We start from the raw sequence: 24560 nt of genomic DNA on the forward strand, positions 1-24560 counted from the left end.
TCCCAGTTCCCGGCCAGGAATAATGAATTACACTGGGTGCCATGGGGGGGCTGAGGGTGAGTGGCTCAGAAATGGACTCCATTTTAGCTCAAATTACCTCTCAGATCCCCATTCAAATGGCAGTGCGGGCGGCTCTCCAGCCTCCCTGTGTGTATCCCTGTCAGTGTGTGAGCTGAGCCCTTCTTCATTTGCTCATTCAGTGGCAGTTAGGGCTTATTGGTCACCGATATGTGCATATGATGCTCCTGTAGGGTTAAATAACTATGTGTGTGTGTGTGTGTGTGAGTGTGAGAGAGGAGAATCAAAACATGATGAGATTTTGGCTTAAAAATAATGCCAAGGTTACATTCAGATGGGTTTGTGTGACCCTCTAAGAGGCCCTGAACCTCACTTTGAGAAACACCTGTGTATAAAATCAGACTATCTGCATAACAACATACACAAACACATGTTCACGTCTCACACTGAGCAGTTCCGTCGTCGTGCTCAGCCTTGTGTGCCGTTTCGTGTTGATTCCTTGTTTTCCAGCGGCAGGGCAATCACACAATGACAGCCCCAACCTCAGGCGATGGCACATTATGCAGCCCATCCAAACAAATCCTTCCCTGTGTAAATTAAACACAGCCAACACGTCATAAAGCTCAGATCAGAATCTGTAAACCGACCAGGGCTGTAACAAACCAAACCGAGGGAATAAATCAGGGCGCAGGACAACAACATGTTATATGTGTGTGGAAATGTATTTTATAGTGTGTGGAACATCACTGCACGTCCATGTGATCGCATTAAAAGATGCAAACAAGGAGCACTAAAGCTGTAATTACATCCGTTTGTCAAAATCCTACATGCAGGCGATGAAATCTGAAGAAAATTGAGTTAAGTCTCCCAAAAAAAACGCAAAATCCTGACACCTGTTGTGCTGCGCCAGAGCAGAAACTACAGCTAAACAGACAATTTAACAGATAATGTGTGTGTCTCCACATGTCTAATGAACAGATACCAAAGAGTGTGAGAGTTAAATACACAAAATTATTAAAATATTACAAAATAGGCGGCAAAGTATGAAGATTAGCAAGTTAACAACATGCACAAAATACACAGCTTATTAAAACAGTCTCTCTCTCTCACACACACACACACACACACACACACACACACACACACACACACTATTGGCATAGAAACGGTCTAGCCCATGAAAGAATAGCATGTGAACAAAGCCTAAGGGTTCAAATTGAATCAAAGCAGCAATAATATGAATAAAAACTGGTTTACAAATGTTTATCACACTGTCAGATATTGAGGCAGACCTTATCTCCTCTTGTGCTTGTGGACGTTTAGTCATGTTTTAATTAGTTTCCATCAGTAACCCACAGAGGCTGCACCAGTAAAGTTGGCAGCTAAATCCATCTGGGAAAGTTATTGCTCCTAAAATGGCACGTGAGCCTCGCGGATAAGTGACAAATTCACTACATATCCTCTGCTGAGGGTAAAAACAACTCAGGTGCGCAGGGGTGAAAGGTACTCCGGAGCACATGGTGCTTTCAGGGAGTCCGGCACTATTTTGGCGAGGTAAGCAACGATGCCACACAGGGAGAAGAGCTCAGATGACCGCCTATGACTGATGACCCCCGTGACCTGTGATTAAAGTAGCAGGCTGCACCTAATGGTTTGTTCCATTTAGAAGGAGATAGACCAACACATAATCATAATAATAATAATAAAACATAACAATCAGGCAGCCCTGGAGTAACTGAGTCACTTTAAAAGCTTCTCGTTTTTCTGATAATCCATCAGAATGAGCTTCAAACTGACGAGATAGATGGAGATAAAGAAGTTAAATCTGAATCGTAATCTCGCCCTCTGTTATCGCGAGTTTAAATGCGCCGTGCAGCAACGTGACGATTACAAACCCTGTTACCTCTTTGAAGCGAATGTGTTTCAACATCTGAAACACGGCGTTTTAAAATGGAAACGAGACGCGATACAAGTTCACCGCAGAGCAGATGGAACCTGCAGCGCCGTGTTTACGTTGCAGCAAGTGCGATCCACCTGTTTCTCTCTCACACACACACTTGTTCCTTCCCTCCCCATAAACACGCATGGAGCTCGCGGACAGGTGCGCGAGGCATGCGGGCGCGTGACCCCAAAGACCCGAAAAGCACCCTGGGTAACCCCGCACAGGGTGAGCAAAGGAGGGAGAGAGAGAGGGAGGGGGGTCACGCTGCAGCGCGCGGGGGTCCGTGTTGCGTGGCGCAGGTACACGCAGGTGCCGCGCCGCAGCTGCGCTTTTACGCACCGAGATGAGAAGCTTTGATTCATTATAAGTGACCCCCGCACCTTCATCTTCGTCCCCACCCTGCCTACCCTCCTCTTCTTCTTAACCCGCCGCTCACCGTAGTTATTTGTCGTATCGGGCTGAGAATGTAAAGCCGTGAACCTTCCGGAAATAGCCACCGTGCGTGTCTGTCAGCGGGTCAACGAAGAAGAAGGTTCTAGAAGATTTATAGAGGAAACTTAGAGGCTTTAGAAACTTTGGGGTTGAGTGACGGCCACAGTAAAGAGTTTAAAGCTGCAATTAAACGCGTTTTGTCAGGTAGAAGAAGGAACTTTAGGGTGGAAACGTGATTCAGCTTCACCTCAACCTAAAGACTGTTTAAGAGCCTGTGGAATCAAACTGACAAAAACTTCCAAAACTCTATTAATTTAAGTTTAGATTGTTGTTTTTTAACGTCTTTTGATATTAAAATTCTGGTCTGTGTGAATTTCAAAGCGATAACTGATTGATTTTTTTTTTTTAAATAACAATTTTACAACTTATTTAGGCACTGAGAATTAAACCCAAATCCTCCTGTACTTATAATGCAAATCATCCATGGGATTGATCAGCCTTTCACTGTATGTAAGTGTATTTTCCACCCCCTAAATTACACTAAGCCAAATTAAATTATCATAAATAGCTGCAGTTTATAGATTTTGAAATATAACTGTAAATTCTCTCCATTTTAGAGGAAAACAGATCAATATTCAACACTTCCTCCTTAGTTTGCATTGGATAAGTGCAATAAAAAGGTTTGGAGACTACATTTAACTTTACATTTAAAATAATAAACAGCTGCTTTGTGTTTGAGAGAGTTTATATTTAATGGGAAATTACTAAAACAAATCCTAAAACTCTTTTAAATCCTGAGTCTGGTTTATAAATTGAAACGTTTTCTCGTTGATTAACATGAAACAAGTCTGAGCTCTGCTGCGTTCAATTACCCTCCGTCTCATTCCGCTCAGGCCCCTGTTTAGTGTTGGAGACTCCGCGGAGGAAAGCGAACAAAACCCTGAGAACAAACCGCTTCCACGCGAGATTTATCCACGCAAGAGCGATCAGACGGATTAAGATTTATTTTAAAAAGGGCGAAAAAGGGCGAGTGGGATGTTTTCAAAGTCTGCATGGCAACAGCAGAGGATCTCTGCAAACACGTCCGCAAACATTTAACACAAGCAAAGACGTCATGGATGCGTGATGATGCGTGATCGATCGAATATATTGGGAGGTTAAGATCTCTAAAGGGCGATTAACTAATTAAAAAAATAAAGATAATTAGACATATGACCCTAATGTTCCCATTTAAATCACAGTTTTTCCATTTGCATCCCAGTTTTCCCAGTTTGAATGGCGCGTATAACGGTTCACTGGTTTGCTGCTTTGTACTGGTTCCCACTTTTTGAGTCTAATTGGATATAAAAGAGAGCTGACGAAGCAAAACGTAACAAATAAAGTGTCAGTTTCCTCTTGCTGCGTCCCATTTTTATAGAGAATTCCTTGCAGTGGATCATTCCCAGTTCTGGAATATTCCTTGGAAAACAACAACACGTGGAATTCTCTCCCCTCGTGTAAAGGTTAAGTTTTAAACTCTAATGTGACTTTGTGTCTTTTTAGTGCAGTGTGCGTAATTAGGCCTCGCTCCTATAATCTGTCCTCAAACACGTCCGCCGTGCTCCCGGCTGACCCGGGATGAAAACAGGAGGTGGGAGGGGAAGGGGAGGGGGGGCAGAGAGCTTCCATGTCCCACAAAGGCGGGACACAAAAAAGGGGAAAATCATACAGGATCATCAAACAGGAGAGACGCGTCTTTCAGGCAGTGAAAAGCACAGGAAGCTGGACCCTGCACGGTGACAGGGCTGATATCTGGAGACCCCCATTCATCTGCAGGGGGGGGAGGGGGGGGGGTCTCAGGGTGCATCTGCAGAGGTCCCACCGCCCTCTGATCTGTGAGCTGGCACACATCACGGCCTCCATTCACAAAATCCTCCTCCTGCGCGTCACCTTTTGTAGTAGCTCCGCGGTGCCGAGCGCCGGTGACGTGTGAGACAATCCTACCAAGGAGGAGACAGAGAGGGGAGGACGGGTTACAGGAACTCAAGGACAGGGCACATGCGCACTGACGGACGCGCCGGGGAGCGTAGTAGCAGGAGATCTGTGTGTGTGTGTGTGTGTGTGTGTGTAGTATGCGTATATGTATTTATGTGTGTGTGAGAGAGAGAGAGAGTGAATTGGAGAGAGAGAGGGGTATCGAGCTATAAGTGAATAGAGAAACCACTGTACATGTATAGGCTGAAGAGATGCAATAAAATAAAAAAAATAAAATAAAAATTGAAAAATATGTTATATAGGTGCTCGAGGACAGAGCACGTGCACACTTTACATGCAATACATTTATGATAATAGGATGTGTGTTTGCGTGTGTTTACGTGTGTGTGCGTGTGTGTGTGTGTGTGTGTGTGAGTGTGTGTGAGTGAGAGGGGGGGGGGCTACAAATCGACTGTGCTCTTCAATTTGCAGGCTGCATGATGCAAAATCTGATGATTAACCCCTCGACGTAAACGTAACAGTGACGTGACGTGGAATCTGTGCGTTAGAGACACACAACCACACATGATACTACACCCGCCATTTATAAGTAATCAATCATTCCTGCTCCCTTAAATATAGAAAACAATCCCAAACCCATTTATGCACACAGATCACTTTATAATACTAAATCCTTGTTAAATGGCTGATTGGTGACAGTGTGTGCTGGAAAATGGGTACAAGAATATTCTCAGCTAATATGACAGAGTGGTTAGTTTGACGTGGGCCGTAAGTGTGTGTGTGAGTGTGTGAGTGTGTGTGAGCTGTAGTTGGAGGTTGTGTGTCAGAGCCAAATTGAGCAAATCACAGTTAATAAGTCCTGAATATGAAAAGTGTTCGTTTCAGTCCCTCTTGTGTAACACACACACACACACACACACACACACACACACACACACACACACACACACACACCTGAGTCGCCAGAAATGAGTAGAAAATGTTCCTCTTTGCGTGGATTTCTGTTGGACTTTCACGTAAACGTTTATAGTCAAAATGTAGGGGAAAATACAGATTTGGAGGCTTTAAAGCTCACAAGAGGCAACTTAAAGACCATACACGCCTACAGGATGATTCAAGGGCTGCCAGGAAAACACAAACACGCTCATATATGTGGATATTATATGATACTGCAGTGAGATATTTACAAATCCCACCGCTTCTGGTCTCCAAATAGGCCACAGAAGCATTAGAGCTGCTATTATAAACTAACTATTTTCATTTCCCCTGTATAAAACAATAATCTAAGGCTGAATTTATGTGTTAAATACTGAAGAAATCGACCTGAAATGAGTAATAAATATCGCAACAATATACAACAGCGAGCATTCAGACAACACGAGACACAACGAGACACAAATATAATAAGCAACAGTTTGAGCTCATCTACTCAACGTAAGGGAAAACATAAGTTATATATATAAATATTATAGTAATATGCAAATCGACATATTGGATTTATGAATCTTTTAACCCTTACGTGACCACAACAAACTGATATTATAATTAACAACTTGAATCTCTGCATGTGTGTCTCCTACACGCCAAAACACAGAAATCAAGAAAACTGAACCGGAAATAAAGAATATACACCCACAATTATGACCAATGACGGTTTTTAAGGTCTAATGTTCTACTTAAGGGCCATCAGAGTCAGAGTTCGCCTTTAAAAATGCATTCTGGACCGATTTCTTGACAAAAATACGATTTATTGGAGCTGAATTTGAGTGGAAACTGCTGCAATAATGTGAATTTAGAGGGGAAATGGCGCTTGTTTGCACGCTGCTGTGTGTGTTTCTGCTCCCTTATTGTGATGGTGAATGTGAATCGGTGTCATTTCCTCCAGACGGCCCTGTTTTGCTGGGAGGTTAGAGGCCAAACCCAGGCGGCAGCGGCCTGTCTGCGCTGCTATTGTCTGGCTCTTATTTAGCGCTCAACATTAATCTGAGCTTCCTCTCACAAGCAGAGAAACAATCCCAGCGTGAGAGTGGCCTGTCTAATTACACCTTTCACTCCTAAACGCACATATGAGCGCCCAGACTGACGCTTTGTGACGGACAGATCCATGGATGTGATGCTGGGAGTTTTGGCTGGGAAGGATTTTCCAAATATGAAGCAGATTAGGAGGAGAAATCAGGTTGAATTGGAATGTATCCCTGTACACACCTACGATTAACGCTAAATTAGTAATTTAGGGCGTAAGACTTCATTTGTATGCTGCTGTTTTGCATAAAAGCGCGTGTTTGTCCAGTGAAAAGTCAAAGATATGTTGTTTTCTGCACGTTAAGGGGTTAATTACAGCAAATTAAGCTTTTTAAATGTCCACAAAATGCTCAAATTCTCATCGCAAATATGGATAAAAGTCACAGAAAGCAGATGAATCTACTGATGGCACAGAGATAAGAAGGCCCGTCATGCAAAAATGAATCTAAACAGTCAAGAAATTGGCAAATTAGGTGAATAAGTGATAGTTTTAAGAGTGAAAAGTGCTGCAAACTTGCCTCTATAGTGATAAACAAGCGACTCACTCAGGTCTCGCTGCTCCTCCTGGTTCTCCTCGCTGCCCACGCCGGCTTCACGCACACGGCCACCGGTCCACAGCAGCGCGGAGAGGCGGGCCAGAGCCGCAGCTGCTGCATGGCGGCGGAACCCCGGAGGAGGAAACTGCAACTTATAGCGGCCGGTCAGCAAAGTTTAGTCAAAGTTTTGTCTTTGGCGCGACTCGGTGTGGTGAGCAGCGAGCACAAAACAGTTTGTTTGCATCACTGACTTCTGTTAAAGGGATACGGACCCAGTTTGTCGGTCGACCCGCAGCGTCACGACGAGGACGCACCGGAGTCACCGTCAGTCCGAACAGCCAACAAACCACAAACCCGTTTACGCGTTTGAAATCAGACAGGAATCACTTTTTCTTGCTTCGTGTATCTTTGTTTTGACGCGTTTTGGTGCCATTTTGAGGCATTTGAACGCATCGCGCACGTTAAGATAGTCTGAAATACAAAACAGGCGGGTGAGGTTTTAAGATATATCCAAGGAAAGTGTTACTATATGATGTAGGAGGAGAAATAACGTCATCTTTATCAATATAACGCGCGCATATGGACACTCTTTACGCACGTAACCTTATCCGGTACAAAGTAGTTTTAACTTATAGCCTATAAGTCAATTTGACCTCACAGGTGTTCTTATAACCTTCAGTGCAGATATTTCCAACAAATATTTCCTTTATATGGAATATTTTCTCCATTTTAGCTGTTTTAACCCCTTCCGCGTCACGGATCTGTGAGGAAAAAAACTCGCAGCAGGATATTTTAGGATTTTTCATTTAGGATTTTGTCTCAACGTGGGCAGATTGAGTTTGTTGGTGTTTTTGTATAAACTGTAAAAACACCAATTGTAAAGATAAAAGTGGAGGTGTAATTTATCATCATCTACTCCGGGTGATAGTATCGTGCAATATATGAATTAAAAAGTGAAATCTTCTGATTTTATTGGGGTTCCCTCCCTGCTGTATGGATCCACGGGGTTCCACGCGGACCCACGTTGGCAACCCGGACGCTCCAGTGCGCTATTGTTTTATTCTAAACGCACAGCAGGTGATTTGGCACAACGGCAAACGTAAATAAATGCGGTTTCAGGTATGTAAACCCTGGTGAATTTGGAGAATGCATGTTGTGGATTTAAAATAGGTTTCCCCCCCCCCCCTCCCTCCCTCCCTCCTCCTCCTCTTCCTCCCCTCCTCCCTTCCTTCTCCTCCTCCTCCTCTCCTCCGTTGGTCCAGGACTCTTCCCCTTTACTAAGGCGAGGCTGGGCGTTTGTGGACAGCTCCGGAGTCTGAGTCACGTGGCCTAGTTTCTGCCATCTGATTGGTCCAAGGCACGTGTCTGGGAGGACGGTGGGAAAACGTCACTCGGGGGGCTCGTATTGAAAATAAGAACAAAACTCCAGAGTGAGAGTATTAGAGCATCAGTTTAGGAGCCTCTTTATTTACCCTTAGTTTAGTTTAGGTTTAGGCTTTGCCGAGCACGCAGAAAAACGGATAATAACGCTAAAAAATCGGATGGCGCGCACATGGCAAGCGGTGTAGGTCTGCGGTGTCAGTTATAAACCGAGATTGGGGGGAATATATGTGCAAAAGTATGCTTTTCTCAGAGGACACTATCGCAAGGCTTTGCATGGTGTCCGACGCTCTCAGTAGTATTTGAGTTTTTTTTATTTATTTATTTTTCTAGTGCAGTTTTGTACAATTCCCCCCCCTACCCCACCCCTCCGTCCCCGCCGAAGTTCTTTGCGAATTTTTATTGCAGAGGGGAGAGAGCGACAAAGGGGTTAAAAGAGCGTAAAGCGGGGAAAGTGAATCAGTATGGAAGAAAATGATCACGGCAACAGAGACGCGGAGCGGCAGGAGTCGGCGGATGAATCCAACAGAGGCATCCTACCCCTCTTACAGCCGCCCGGGAACCCGCAGATCCCTCACCGGGTCACCAATTTCTTCATCGACAACATCCTGCGGCCGGATTTCGGGCGTAAAAAGGACGGGAGCGCCAACCGGGATGAGCAGAACAGCAGCCTGCACGCGTCGCGGGAGAACCGCAGCAGCCCCGCCGCTCCTCAGACCGAGCCGGCGGAGAGCACGGTGCCGGCGGAGGGGACGTCCACTCCGCACGCGGTCACCGAGGCGAAGAAGCCCCCGATATCCGCCGAGGAGCCCCTGAAACCCCGCGGGGAGAGCGGAGACCAGTGCCTAAGCTCAGACTCAGACAGTTCCCAAGCCAACTCGAACTCAGGCTCGTCCCAGCCCATGTTGTGGCCCGCCTGGGTCTACTGCACCAGATACTCGGACAGGCCTTCTTCAGGTTGGTTTGTGTGTATTCTTTCCTTTTTTTTTTTTTTTTACTACGTCGTAGTATTTGTCTGTAACCTGAAATACCCCGTAACACTGACCCGGGATGCCATGACCGACTTCTCTCTCCTCTGCGAGCAGCGGCGGAGTGAAGCGGGGCTGCGCGGAGCAAAGTGCGAATTAGAAAATTTAAAAATTAAATCACATATTCGTGCTTTGAAATAGGAATTTTCAAATTATTTTTCCGTTGTTATTATAATATAGAAAACAAGAAGCCAGGTAGGGAAACATAGGCAGATTCGACGCAGATGAGAGTGTAAAGTGAGGCAAAAATACAGAATAAAGCTCTGAAACTAATTAGAAAGAATAAATTAACAATAAAACGTGACTATAATATTTGTATTTTTATTTGGCTTCGTTTAAAAAAAATAAAACTATCGAAAACGGAGATATATCGATTCTACTTTTTCCACCCCAAGTTTTTCCCTTTGCTTCAGTTTCCCTCTTTGTTATGAAAAAGCAAAGAAAAGTCAAATTACTCCGCGTTTATCTTCATATTACTCTGCAAACTTGTGCGTAAAATAATATTCCCTCTGACTTCTACGAGTTGTTTTGCTCGATAGGTGGGAGGCGAGTTTAGTTTGGGAGGAATTAAATATTCATGTTTTGACAATGGAGGCTCCTGTAGCTGCTGGACTGCATCTTCATTTCTAATAAAGACAACAAAAGCTTCCATAGATGCAGGATAATGTGTAGGATGCTTCCGTTTGGCTGCATTAGAAATGTCTGTGTGAGTACAGCTTGTTCTCATGCATTATGTAACGTTAGTAGTATGGAGAGCGTAAAGCGAGTACTACTACGAGTTGTGGAGCTATACGTGCAGGTTGGATACGAGCTGCGTGCTTGCTTGGTGGAGGAGAACACACCGATTCGTCATGTTTATGATGAGGAGCCATATGAGTGTGTGTGTGTGTTTGTTTTTGCACTCAACCAAACGCCTCAGCAGAGCTCCAGGAGCAGGCCTCGATCCAGAATGAACATTAATGTGTGTGTGTGTGTGTGTGTGTGTGTGTGTGCCCAATGTGCGCTGCTCCAATTCCGCTCACGTCCGCCCCATTGAGGAAAACACACACACACACACTCTCTCTCACACACACACACGAACAAAAAATGCAAACTAACTAACTAAGCGTCCAAATGTGTTGTGTTTTTGCAAAAACACCGGTCGAGATGTGCCAGAGATGTTTTTCCACCGTTGCCCTACAGGATAATAATTCCTTATTCGCAGTGCCAGAGTGTGTGTGTGTGTGCATGTGCATGCGTGTGTGTGTGTGAGAGAGAGGGAGAGCTGGGAGAGAGAGAGAGAGAGAGCGAGAGAAGGGAGACGCAGGGAGGGAGGGGAGGATTGTGTTTTTTTCAGTGGATGTGTCAATATTTTTCAGTGATTCCTTCTTCATTTCTCCCGTTTTTTACTCCGATTTTTGGGAATGAAAGCAAAGCCAATAACGCGAAGGAATGATTAGTGTGTGCATGAGGCAGCAGAGCAGGTTTACTTATACAACACACTCATAGATCGCTCTCTCGCGTCCTGTATCATTTAAAGAAAACAAACAACCTACACATACACACACGTGGCCTGTATTTTAAGGAGGAAACACACACACACTCCTTGATATTCCCGTATAGTGATCGCCTGTGTTTACGCATCTTTTTACGCACCGTTTAAAACCTAAATCCACAACCACGCTTCTGATACTGACGACCCGTATGTGTGTGTGTGTGTGTATGTGTGACCTCCACTGCAGGGCCCAGATCCCGCAAACCAAAGAAGAAAACGACCAGCAAAGAGGACAAGCGACCACGGACGGCCTTCACCGCAGAGCAGCTGCAAAGACTCAAATCGGAGTTTCAGACAAACCGGTATCTGACCGAGCAGAGGCGGCAGAACCTGGCGCAGGAGCTGGGCCTCAACGAGTCCCAGATCAAGATCTGGTTTCAGAACAAGAGGGCCAAAATCAAGAAGGCCACCGGCCCTAAAAACGGCTTGGCCTTGCACCTGATGGCCCAGGGACTGTACAATCACGCCACCGTCACGTCCAAGGACGAGAAATCAGACAGCGATTGATTTTCAAGCGAGATCCCCAGCATCCTCCTGACGAACAGAGATCCTATAGTAATCCTATGATAGATGTTTATGAAGGGCACTGCAGAGATTCCACAGCAAAACTCTATTTAATGATACTATAACAGATACAAATACCACAAAGTACTATTATTATTATCAGCCACCACACAATACTGACCTACTGCAGATATACTTCATATTATAGTCCAACCACAGAACATAACATGATAGGCTCAGAGTAAAGGTCACTGGTGTCCCTACAGGAATAGGTCTAGACCCTATAGGAGTATTATAGTGATTTTTTCGTTATAGGGGAGGTTTAATCAAGCCTACAATGCAATAATTTCATCAAATCAAGGGCCAGTGTATAGAGTATACCAGCATAAATTGTTTAAAAAATAAATAGAGATATTTCTGCAATATCATGTCTATAAAAGATGTTGTATAAAGGTTTGTTTTCATTGTATGTATGTATTTTCTCGCCCCTCTCCCCTTCCTCCCCTCCCTCCACCCCTCCTCCCTCCCTGGGAAGTACAAATGCTTACACCTTTCATTTTCTTAGGCCTCCTCTTGCTCTCCCATGATTCCCATTTTTACACTGAACTGGCACTTGACATTTTTCCATCTGTCAGTGAGGTAAACAAACAAACTTGCTTAAGTCCAAAGAATATTTTCTGCTGCATCCAGGCAACTGTGAATTTAAATAAAACGCCAGAAGAGGATTTGTATTGTTTTTTCCACGCGCTCGTTGGCTTCCCTTGGTTGTGTTTGGTGTAAAATGGACGGAGCAAGGTGCTTTTTTGTTGTTGTTGTTGGATGTGTCAGTTTCAGACCTAATTTGGGGCGGAATCCTGATGTGTTCCTGTAAAACTCACAGGGTTCCTTTTAATGTACAGGCCGGAGTGATTGAGAGGACTATAGTGCTTTTTCTTTCCTAACACGCCACTTAAATAAAAAGCTAAGTTTAGGCCTTTGCTTATATGTATGTGGTCGTCTCTTAGCCTTGAAACAAATACAATGTGCGGATTTCCTTCTTTATACCAATGCATCAGTGCAGCTATTATAGTTTTTAAAATAGCAATATAAATCCTTTTTGTAGCTAAATGAATGAAGGCTATGATGCTGCCTGTGAAGTGACAGAAACAACTCTGTAGCATTAAGACAATGATTGATTGATGACACCATCTTGCGCACTGAGTAGAGACTTTAAATGCAGGTTATTGGATGTTCTTGTTAAATCTTTCTCTATATACATTTTTATTACATATCCATTTATCATAAAAGAAGGCAAATCCATCAGTGACTGTATTGCAAATGTTGGAAATCTCTTATTGTTGTTGAAAGGACTTCATATGTGTATTTATATAGATTATATTGAGAAAAAAATCTATCCAATGACCAGTGTTGCTTTAGAGTAGATATCTGAGGTGTTTACACTGCTTGTTTATCTTGCAATAACTTCTTTTGTTTTCTTTTTTTGTGAATGAAAATAGTTTATGGGGCCTTTGCATGAAAGCTGCAATTTGTTGTACTTGGGCAAATAACTGTGTTTTTAAACTTTTGGTCCTTATCGACTCAAAGTGTGACCGAGCTAAGTTTCAGACTGTATCCATACCAAAATGTGGACTTTTTTGCCTTTCAAAGTGTTTTGTTGTGTATCTGAACAAAAAGTGTGTGTGAATTAAAATCCACCAAACAGAAACACACTTTGCCTTAAAGTTCAAGTGTGAACTTTTGATGAAACAGAACTGTGCCGAATCAGAGAAGCAGTATTACTTCAAATGCAGACTATTCAAGTTTATTGCCTTTATGGAAACTGCTGGTACGACATTATGAATTTACTCATCAGCGTATATCTATCTATATATGAACATGTTTAAATGAAATTACAACACAGAGTTGTAGAATACAATGCTATTTTTTATTTTATGTTGGAAGTATTCTTTGGTATAAATGTACATAATTTGTATCATGTATTAATTGTGTAATTAACTGCCACCTGAAAAAACTGCAAAAGAAAAGTAAATAAACCTTGAAGATTATACACAAGGAGGTCCATGGCTGTTTCCTGTGATGAACCTGAACACAGAGCTGCTTGTAAAAGAGAAAATAAGAATCACAATGTATAGAAGAGAGAAATACATAACTGGGGTTTCATGTAAATTCATTGGTTTGAAGCAGAAATCTGCAAAGCGTGACAATCCTGCCCATGCAAACACACACTCAAGCTAAGGAGCCGGCCCATTGAGAGTCACACTTATACGTTTGAGAGGAAATCATTTGCAAAAAGCATCCAAAGATTATTCACGGGAAAACCTTGGACAATTCCCAGGCCCCGTGTGCATTTCCATACTTGCACCACTAGGCCACGAGCCCCCAATGTGACGGCCAGTGACCAGAATTACAGCAGATCGCACCGTCTTGAGGCGGCGTCCTTCACGGCGGCCGGTCTTCCTCACCGATTCTGAAAGGAGCCTGAGCCTCTATCGCAAAGGCAGAGAGAGGGAGAGAGAAGGGGGGAGAGGGAAAGAGAGAGAGGGAGAGGGAGAGAGAGAGAGAGAGCAATGAAGGTCAAAGCCTGTCATGGCTGCAGGTGGCTGCTTTCCCCCTCCCGCCCCTCGGTAACCCATTCTCCACACAGAGCTTTCTCCCTCACAAACTCATGCTCGCTCCCTTAGACACACACACGCGCACACACACACACACACAAACAAACACAGAGGGAGAGAGAGAGAGACATCCACACACGCTCCCTCACTATCACTCGGTTTTATTTTTTCCTGGCATGCACACATCCACACCTACACACTTCATTAATTTTCACTCCTCTTCTTCACAAACCCACACACACACACACACACACAAACACACACCCTCACACACGCACACACACACACACACACACACCCCTGTTGTTTTGTTCCTTCATTCAGTGCATCAATAGGAAGCTTCATCAAAATATTCACAGGCAGAGGAGCTCCCTGAAGTTTGGGACACCAGGAGGAACAATGGCTGCATGGACACATTCTCCTGGGTTTATCTACAAACATCTCCATTCCTTGAGATTGATTTAGTTGGTCACTAGCCACGTTTACAGCCAATGACTGTTACGGGAATTTTGACATGTGGGAAAAGAGAAAAATGCTTGATGGAAACGACAAATAACAAATTAAGGCTCGGTAAGAAAAAGTTTGTGCGCTGGCGTCGTGTCCCAGTTGTTTCCAACCATCAGGCGTAGCTGCGACGCAAAAAAGGTATAAAAAAGGCATCAACCACCTGAAGACACAATCCAAACTTTTGCTCGGGAACGTAACTGTAATATTGGACGGTAAACAGCAGCAGGATGGCTTCATTTGCCGGGAACTAAAGGCTGAGACGTTGAGGAAAGGGCACGACAAGCTGAGGACTATTTTAAGGAGTAAACAGAAGAGTGAGGCAGCGTTAGAGGCAGAAAAGTGGAGTTGAGCTGTAAAATAAAGGATGTAATGTCATTACCTTCGACAACGCGATTGTAATCCTCGTCTATCGTATTTTCAAAGTTGCCAGAGGATTATTTTCTTGTACACTGCAGGTAGAAATGCGTTCTAATTCAGGTTTTCTTCCTGGAAAGCTTTACTGTAAATACGCGCTTGAATACCATTAGAAACCTGAAAGCAGACGCAGCTAAACGTAAACTCAAACAGGCTCCAGTTCTTATACTTTCTTGATGCTCTGCTGCAGTAATACAGCAGAATCTACGTGCCTAATCGCTCATTTGCATAGATTTCACGAGCAAAACATGGAGCGGTGTGAGGTGGAACAGGAAGCAGAAACCTGGGGAAAGAAGCTTTGAATGAGAAGCCGCCATTTGTTTTTTCATCCTTGCTGTAAAAAATGGGAGTGGAAGCGAGCGGTCGGACACATCAGGAGAGTATCGATGTCTACCTCCGACACACAAAAGGGCCCCATCCTGCCATGACCTCTCCTACCATCCTCCCCCTCCCCTACTGTGTCATTTACCCTCGGCTCCTAAATGCTTCCTACAGCCGGAGTGGAATCTGCTCGGAGGTGCCCGGGCTTTTGTGGCGGAAACATAATTAAAGTGGTGAAAGATGTAAAAGGTGAAGAATGGGGATGACATCAGGCCAATTTCACACTTGGCACTCGAATGGCTCGGCCCAAGCCAGGACCTTTGCCTCGCAACACAGATCAAAGCCCACTGTCACTGCACCAGCGCAGGCAAAAAAGGAGCAAAAGGACACCTAACTATGCTAATCCCCAGGACGAATATATTTTAATCTTGTTAGAATACAAGTTAATGCCGTGGCTCAGTGACTGAACTTTTTTTGGCGAGAAAAGCGAGGTGGACAGAACCCACTATTACCTTTTTTCTACACGAGGTGTTCCCCCGTCTGGCACCGAGCGCACAGAGCCGGAGTCCAACTCAACTTCCCTCCAGGGGCCCAACTCGCCTCTCGCTCGGTATGACGGAGCAGAAACCAGACACAAGCCGGGGTTGGAAAAGAGGGAAAGCAACAGTTTTCATAAAGAGGAGAGGTGGAAAAATAAAAAGGGCCCGAACCCCAGTGTGTCGGTGTCAGCGACCCCCGTCCCAAAACCCCAGCAAGGCACCTAACACGCAGAGGAAATGAGTATTTTGTGGACTGGTTTGTCTCCTCTCACACTGAGCCCCTCTCCTCTAAAGCACCTTGGTAACCCTTGATCTCTCATGTATGGAAGTCGGGGCGCTGGGGCCTGCAGAAGTTGACTGGCCAGACAATGGCGAGCGGATGCTTTCTGGAAAAGTCACACCCAGGCAACTCTCATTTCACACACCGTGTTTGAGTGACCCTTGGAAGGAGAGAAGAAGAAGAAGAAGAAGAAAAAAAAACCACACACCAAACTAAAGATTCTTTTGGTTGACTTGGAGGAGAAAAAGCTCCCATATTCCTTTTCTCCATCACGTCTGCCTTCTCTCTTTCCCCCACTTCTCTCCGGGTTGGAATGAATTAAAATGTGACATTGCATCAAATTGCATCAAATTTGTGTATAAAGGAGTTTTGAGTGGCGTTACTGCCGCTCTATGTCGGTGGAATGACGGAGGCATCACAAAAAATGACAAAACCGGTTCCATGTAATGTGAAATCTTAAAGTCTTAAAGAATTTGGTTACATCCACAACAAAGCTTCACACGTGTTGCACCGTGTTTCAGTCGCACTCTTTACTCCACTTTGTGATTCCCATGTAGCACTGATTACAGGTTTGTTACATTGCAGTGTGTCTGTGCCGTTTCTGACACACGGAACTCTGAAACTACAAGTTTCTGGTTTTGTGTTGAAAATGGCTGCCAGCTACAAACACTGGAATTATTTTTTGACGAGAGGAAGCAACTTTTCTTTCACCCAAACTCGATTTAGCTACAAAACTTCACACATTTTGTAAATTTTAACTTCATAGCGTAACGTACAGGTCAAAGAAAAAAGGTGACATTTTGTCTTTGGAAATTTTGTTATTTTGCCAACTTATGTTCAATGACTTAACTTCAGAATTTTAATTTATATGTATTTCAGTCTTAATGAATGCATACAAACAATGCTTGGGCATGCATAAGACTTTAACATACTTTTAAGTTTGACTCATTTATAACCCTTTGTTAATTCTTCAGCCAGTTTGACCACTACTTACACACTTTTCTCAAAAACAAGCTGCAAAACAAACATCATTTAAAGTCCAAACATGAAACCGTGTGTGTTGCACCTGAGCAAACATTTACTCCGTACCAAGATTCCCTTTTCTGGCTCGTCCACAGCTTCACACCCCTAAGAGGAAGATCTCACTCTATTAGAGATACGGAAACCAGTTATAGGTTACATTTGAACTTAATAACATCCTTCACTCACTCAGGTTTCAGATCTCTTGAAGGGAGAGACTCTCTGCGGAGGTTTTTTAAAGCTGCTATTTCTAAACCGCTAAATGAAGACGTACATTGTACAGTCATGCTGCTTCTGGCCCTTTTTTCACTGAGTGTTGTGTTGCTTGCTGACACACAGCTAGACAGGGTCAAGGGTACATCTGACTCACCTCAGGCCCCCTTGCTCTCTCGGGGGACCGGCCTGTCACTCACTCGGCGGTTACGCATCATAGCTGACAGAGGCACAAAGTGAGAGCGCTCGACACTGCGCCAACAGCGGCAACATCATCGCCAAAATTCATCCTTAGCGTGACATCTTCCTCCTGGTCCGGCAGCAGCGGCAGAAGCAGCAGCAGCAGCAGATCTCGTACTCTGTGGAGGAATAATAAAAAAAGAAACACATTCACAAGAAGAGCCAATAACAAAATGTCATCCAGAGAGAAAGGAAAAGCCTAAAAATAGAAGATTTGGACATTTACCTTACAATTCCCTCACACTTGCAGCTTGGGTAGGCGGTGGGATTGAGTTGTTGTGAGGTGGCAGTCAGACCCTGCGAAGGTGGAAAGTGATTGGTTGCGATGCCTAATTTTAGATGTTTTAATGAGAGCGGATTCACACAGGAACGCTTCATAGGCCAAAGTGTGTGTTTAGCTCTTTACAAAGAGCAGCGGACGGGCTCAGCCTTTAATGGGTATTAGAGCAAAAAACAGGCTCATAAGAGATTCTTTGACAAACTGCATATAAGGTTGATCAATGAAGATTTCCCTCTGTTTGCATACAGTAAATAAAGAATACAGCCACCGAAATACAATACTTTAAATGATGCAGAACATATTACATCTTCGACACATACATATATATAATCACAGCGTAGGAGTTAATTCTTTTACAATAATAAAGATAAGTGTTCATCTCCATGGACGCTCCAAGCAATAATTTGGAAAACAAAATGGCAGCCGGCCAAAGACCCGCGTGAAGAGTTGGTGAAATGTTAACGCTCTCCGCTTCAGCGTGATAAGGGTCACGTTCAATCCCTGAAAGCATGTTTTAGCATGGATGCCTTCAATTTCTCTGCATTTGTGTTTGGAAACTATTGGATTCGATGTTTCGCCGATGATGGCTTCATGAATTTCACAGATTTCCTTTTTTAATTCATGGGAGAGAATATTCAGTTTTATAACCAAGATACAGTAAGAGACGGGCTGTAGCGGAAGAGAACAACCATCAGCTACGGGTTTTGTTGAAATATAGATAAAATGGTGGTAACAGAGACCAAACTCTGGCCGATTTCAGCCTCATCTACCTGTCCCGTCCTATAAATCTGTCGCTCGTGCTTTAGCTGGCAGTGGTGGGCGTCTCATTCTGTGTCTCGCTCGCTCATTTTGCTGCATGCTGCCATTTTAACTGTTCCTGAGTGGCAGGCAAGAGGGCGGGGTTGGCGGCAGCGGTAGCGGCGGCCATGATGGAATCGCTACACCCTTTCTACAGGAACAGCCACAACATCAAAGCCAACGCACACATTAGGCTGTGTGTTGGTTGAGGACAGAACAGGACGACTCAGTAGGAAACATTTCATACAAACACAACAGCATCAACGTATTCATTTAAATTACTTTATTTTAAAAAAGCACATTCTGTTCATGACCTTCAAGGATTTGTAGACTCATTACAAGCAAATCCCACAGAATCAGGCAGTAATCCTAGACTAACATGAATCATTTTGGTGCAGTGTTTGAGTCTCTGCATCTGTGTGAGACTCAGCAGACAAACAGGCCCTTCACATTATCATGTCACGCTTACTAAAGGTTCTACTTCATTTTAAATCTGAAATACCTGCACACTGAATGTACTGTGTATGTTCTGTATAAGACAAAGTTAAATGATCAGTGTGCTGCATCTACTTCTTATCCATCATAATATAGAATCATGTACTTTGCCAAAAATAAACCAGAAAAGAAGTGAACACATGGTGGAAAATGTGGGATCAGCACAGAAACACATCAAAGTCAGAGGGAAAACAATAAAGTCAAAGTCACAACATTTTGTCTACAAATTTTAAAGATAAAAAGATTATAAAATACTTACTATGCCAATTAAAATGTCCCAAAGTGTGTCAAGTTAAAAAAAATCAACAATAATCAACAAAAATATAATGAAAGCTTTGGTTTCCAAGAGTCTCTACATGAGAATAGAATCTGTATAAAGCAAAGTGATATAAAATAAATCCATTAAGTAACAGTTGGAAGTCATTAGTCAGCAATATTCTGCAATATCCAACTTTGGTTTGGTTTCCTAACAGATGAAAATATCAAACAATCAAAATTGGAAGTTTGGGCAAAATATTCATGCTCGTGGTCCCGTCCGGCCGATTGCGCATTCTGTAGGTTAGAACCAAACCACCGTCTTCTTTCCCCACCCCCAACCTCCAAAATTACAAAAAAAAAAAAATCTTCCTTGGATGACCAGAGTGGCTCCTAACCAACTACATTTCAGGTCAAAGTTCATTATGTCCCCTTGGCAACACCAGAGCAACAAGCAACGGTGTCTAGACAGGTCATGGTATCAACCCCCGCCTGCCCAATGCCCACGCCAACCCACCGCCCCCCCGGGCTCTTTCCGGAAGGAGGTGTCAGCAGCAGCCAAGTGCAGGGTAAACAGAGCGGGGGGGCTGGCCTTTGGCCCCCGTGAGGTCGGATCAGCGCCTCCACCCTCCACTGATCAAAGATGAGCATCTTCCATGCCAGGGCCCTGGTCAAAGGGGGCAGGGTCGGGAGATGAACTCTGCGTTTCTGTAACCTAAACGTGTCCAGGCCCGATTGTCTCCTTTCACAGCCCAAAATGGACCCTTCCGGTGCCACTGATTACATTAAGGAGGACAGCCTCTTTTCACAGGGGCACCCAGACAAAAGAGGCGCTTCCGTGCCCCTCGCCATCTGGTCCCGAAATAACAGAAAAGGTCCCAGGAAAAGAATAAGCCCAGCCAGCACACAGCACTTAAATGAAAGGAATGCTGTTTGAATAGATGGGACGGCTGGACAGATAAGCAAACATACAGTAAAGCCTCGCACATTTACGCAGAGATTGGAAACCAATCTGCATTAGCAAATAAAGCAAGTGTACACGGGCGCTGATGAGCAAGGCTGCAGAAGCGTTGGATGGATTTAAGCAATTCTGCTCTGCACCAAATGGAGAACACACCCTCAACTCTGCCACATACATCATTATTACTGCAAAATATCTGTGCCAAGGGGCTCTTTGTCGCTTCAAACTAATCCATGGTATATCACAAAGGAACACGTGGACACACACGAGCATTAGAACGTATACTGCATATATGTCTCCGTCTCAGTGGGTGTGTTTAAATTGTGAATTTTGAAGCTTTTAACAAGCATTTAGGCAGACGAGTTCTTTTTAGACCGGGGAAAATTATATGATCGCGAAAATGCTTCTCATCTATTTAAACCTAATTTGACAAATGTTTGGAAGATTCTTTTTTATATTTATTGACTTATTTCAGAGTTAAAGTCAATTCAGTGCCGCTTCTCTATTCGTCGTCTTCCTCATTGCTCTCATTTAAAGATGATGATTAAATCAGATTTGACTTTGTTCAGGTGTGAACAAAATGGGAGTCGACTACACCACGCTATAATGTCACAGGAAGCATAACTTGGGGGCGTTTGCGAGTTCTGTTTTGCTAATGCAGATTATGAGCTCGGCTATGCATGGCTCGTTTCTCCTCCCGCGTTAAGTCCACCAGGAAATTCGGTAAATAAACAGCCTCATTACTGGCAAAGGTGAAGCTGCCCTTGATCTTTAAACGCTTTTGTCAGGAGAAAAAGGTGAATGTGTGCGACGCCGAGAAAGTTCCGCGGGAAGAACTGTATTTAAACACACAACTCCACAACTTAAACACAGTATGGTACACACACACACACTGCTTCAACTGCAAAAATAGGACTTTAGTTTTAGTAGTAAAGAACTGTCCGAATTCACAGCCGTCTCTAATATTCGTCAGCACCTATAGCACATGTCCATATATGGAGTTTAATGATGTAATAGTTATTCTTACTCCAAAGAAAGTAATTTGAGATGGGACTGATTGAACAAAAAGGCACTAAGATTTGAATGAACCACTCGAGAGGAGGGTTTGTTAGTAAAATTAGGAAATGAGAAGGAATAATTGATATTCTAGTTAGTCGTTTGTCTTCTTGTCGAGGGGAATTAAGTAAATTATCTCCATTTAAGTATTTAAACTCTGCTATACGACTTCACATCATCTATTTTCTTCCACTCAGCAGGATGTCGGTGTGTCATCAGTAAACCTCCACACACTGACGTAAATCCTCAGACATGTGAGTAAAGTGTGGTGGCACAAACACACAGTATTGTCCAACACTTTTGTAGCAAATGTATAGCGTTAAAGCGTTAAGGTTATGGGTGTTTAAGTACACCAGGACACATTAGAATATTGCTGTTAACAATGAAGTTTGTGTTTCTACACTAAGCTCTCCCCCTGGGCTCATCACTGACTGCTACAACATCAGACTCATTCATCTTTGATAAGCACTCTGCCTCTCCAGCCTTCAAGACATCTTTCCAATCCAAAACAGTTTTTCCAGCAAAGGCTCCAGCCTACACATTATTCCTGAGAGACGGCTGAAAAATCTTCCGGCCAATCCGGTGCCAAGAAACTTAAATATCAACAGCAAAAGTGTAAGTTCATCAGCTTCTTTCCCTATGCACTTGAACCTACTGGCTACTGAACTAAATTGAAAACTAGACCACATTTATCTCATGGCTTAAAGTTGGCTTATACATGCAGACTGTAGCTTCACGGCGCCCTCTAACTTTTGTCTTCCCTGCTGTTTCTTGCTTTTTCCAACTTCACTCACTGTTTCTGGGGGTTTTTTTCATTACTTTTCATCTCGCACGGATTTAAGCAGGGAACATTCTGTATTAAGATATAAAAATGGAAGGAGCCCAACCAACATTTCTGCTGCCACAAAGGCCAAGATGGCACCGATAAATAAGCCAAATATTTAAATACCTTCAAAATAGAGGGGAAATAAAATGAAGAAAAAGTCCAATAACCCTTGGAGCTTTAAAACGACTTCACACATGGCACCTCACTCACCTAAGCGGCAATATAATCTAAATATGTATTACAGGAATCAATTTTAATTCTCTGAACCAAAGTTCAAAGATGGAGCATTTGCACAAATCACTGCTGTATCCCTTGGATCCAAACACCGACTTTAAACGTCGCTTGGAGAGTTAATTGTCAACCAAGTTCATCGTCCCAGTTTGTCAGAATGGAAGTCTAAACTTATGCACGAACTGATGAGGTGGCTGATTTGTTCCTTTGTCCTCCTTTCTGTTTCAAGAAGAAGTTTTTGGCCTTTAGAGCTTTTGTTTGGAAAGAAAAAAAAATGATCGGAATGTTCCAGTGCAGCTCCAACCAAACTGTCTGTGGAGTTAAGTTGCAGTGAGTCGGGTCGGGAGATAAAAATATATATCGTGTACGAGATGGTGAACGGTGCCAAGGTGTTGCTTTTCAAAGGTGCGGTGTCGGTGTTGGCGCAGTATGGGTTAAAGCCAGCCACGCATCTGAATCCATGCGCGGTTTAAATGTTAAAACTTTCCTTTACCATTTACTTACAAGGCTATCGTACACAAACTGAACTCTAACAGACTGAATGCTACTTTACGCATTTGAACTACTTTGGCAATTTCTCAATCCGTAAAACAAAACTACAAAAAAAACAAACAAAAGAGGAGGAAGCCAAAACCACATAGAGTATCTGTTCAACCATCAACCGTGACGCTTCTTGACCTCCTCCTAAATGTTCGTCCAGCCGCACAAAGGCAAAGATGCAAAAGCTTCACCGCCTGCAGGTAAAACTCAAAATGTCTACCCAGGGATGATGTCCCGCTCCTGGAACAATGCATACCACCGTTGGCCTTGGCATTATTTCTACAACTTTCTCTCCAACGCTGTGACCCTCTCAACTCTTCTACTGTCTACAATGATGAAAAGAGCACAAAGGGAGGGGGGTGGGAGGGAGAGGGGTATCACTCAATCCTACCCACATCCACTCTGGATATGGTATATCGTGTTTATTTACTTGTTTCCGCGCTAAACAAATCTAAATAACAAACAAAAAAAATTACAGAGTTGAACCCACCGCTGATTCAATGCGATGGGGTCTGTTGGGGTTTGATAACTGGCAGGCAGCTCGGTGTTTTAACTGTGGGATAAGTGAAGTGACTGTGACATATAGAGGGCAGGTGGCGCCACTCATGTGAAGTACACAAGCGCAGTCCCACTCTGTAGGTTTTCAGCTCCGTAATTAGCCGTTTTTCCCCCCACAATCTCCAAATTATGTCATCAGGCCTTACAGAAGTCTCATTATTTACAGCAAACAAACAAGCTGGAAATAACAATCAATCCTATGGAGACCCGAGGACTGCGTTCCGTTGAGGGACGCGAGTCACCGTGTGAAACCAACAAGAACCAACACGACACCTGGCATTTCCCAGCTAAAGTGGGCTGTTGCACACTGCTGAGCACGATGCAGAGACGTCGATTCTTAGCTGTGCAGGTCTCAGTGTATTGAGAGAAAACAAATGAAAGCGGTTATCCTTGAAGAGCATGACAACCTGCAGCTTCTTTCCGATAAAAATACATCTTCATCATTGAATGAACGGACTAAATTTACCAAAAACTGTGGCTTAGCATGCTAATTACTCGGGATTCAATGGCATTCAATATTTCTAAATAATGGAGTAGGTAATAACCAAAATGAGGTAATGATTCAAAGATTTGGCTTGAATATCACACACAGCATGAAGAGGGGAGGTAAATGTTTATGAAGATAGGAAATTTATCGATCATACAAAACTAAACAGTCGCAAGTTGTCGCAAAATGATATTTGTTCTTAAAACGAAAACTAAATTCGTACTTTTTGCGACATACAATGTAACTCCTAACTTTATCCTCCGCCTTTCTCTTTCCTCTCTAAGCCGTAATCAGGTTTGTCTTTTAATCGTATTCTTACCATAGACATGTTTAGAAAAAGCTTAGTATAAAGTGTTTGGGTGTCACAAATTGCAACCATCTGTTGATCAAAGTCCTGCAGGTTCTCGAGGAACTGATAGGGATTTCCCATGTATATGAGGGGAAAAGGTTCTGGGATTAAACCTTAAGGATTTCATGTCGATCCTAAAAGAAGCACATTTTATTATAGAAACCAGTATTCATTCAAATTCACCCTTAACTTCTCACACAAACGCTAC

General features: G+C 43.5%; 1 protein-coding gene and 1 long non-coding RNA gene across 4 annotated transcripts in view; one reads left to right on the forward strand and one right to left on the reverse strand.

The window, feature by feature from the left end:
* Positions 1-722: 722 nt before the first annotated feature.
* Positions 723-24560, reverse strand: part of LOC143009075 (uncharacterized) — a 33137-nt gene continuing 9299 nt past the window's right edge. The window contains exons 4-6 of one of the 3 annotated variants that reach the window (XR_012964659.1): positions 17743-17813; positions 17434-17635; positions 723-4371 (exon numbers count right to left, since the gene is read on the reverse strand). This is a non-coding gene — a long non-coding RNA (uncharacterized LOC143009075). Of the gene's footprint in view, positions 4372-13292; positions 17636-17742; positions 17814-24560 lie in introns of those variants that run through there. The other 2 variants (XR_012964658.1, XR_012964657.1) reach the window with 2 other exon arrangements.
* Positions 8769-11373, forward strand: en2a (engrailed homeobox 2a). The gene is made up of 2 exons (XM_076161138.1): positions 8769-9261; positions 11054-11373. Exons 1-2 carry the CDS (start codon positions 8769-8771, stop codon positions 11371-11373), a joined length of 813 nt encoding a protein of 270 aa, XP_076017253.1.

Source organism: Genypterus blacodes, unplaced genomic scaffold (genome assembly GCF_046128005.1).
Source record: "Genypterus blacodes isolate CSIRO-AG114 ecotype Tasmania unplaced genomic scaffold, CSIRO-AGI_Gbla_v1 ptg000110l_1, whole genome shotgun sequence".
Lineage (NCBI taxonomy): Eukaryota > Metazoa > Chordata > Actinopteri > Ophidiiformes > Ophidiidae > Genypterus > Genypterus blacodes.

What these genes read in the sequence shown, in the direction of transcription:
- en2a (XM_076161138.1), top strand. Translation starts at nt 8,769, where the DNA reads ATGGAAGAAAATGATCACGGCAACAGAGACGCGGAGCGGCAGGAGTCG. An exon ending in CTCGGACAGGCCTTCTTCAG is followed by an intron (nt 9,262 to 11,053) that starts GTTGGTTTGTGT and finishes CCTCCACTGCAG; the next exon opens with GGCCCAGATCCCGCAAACCA.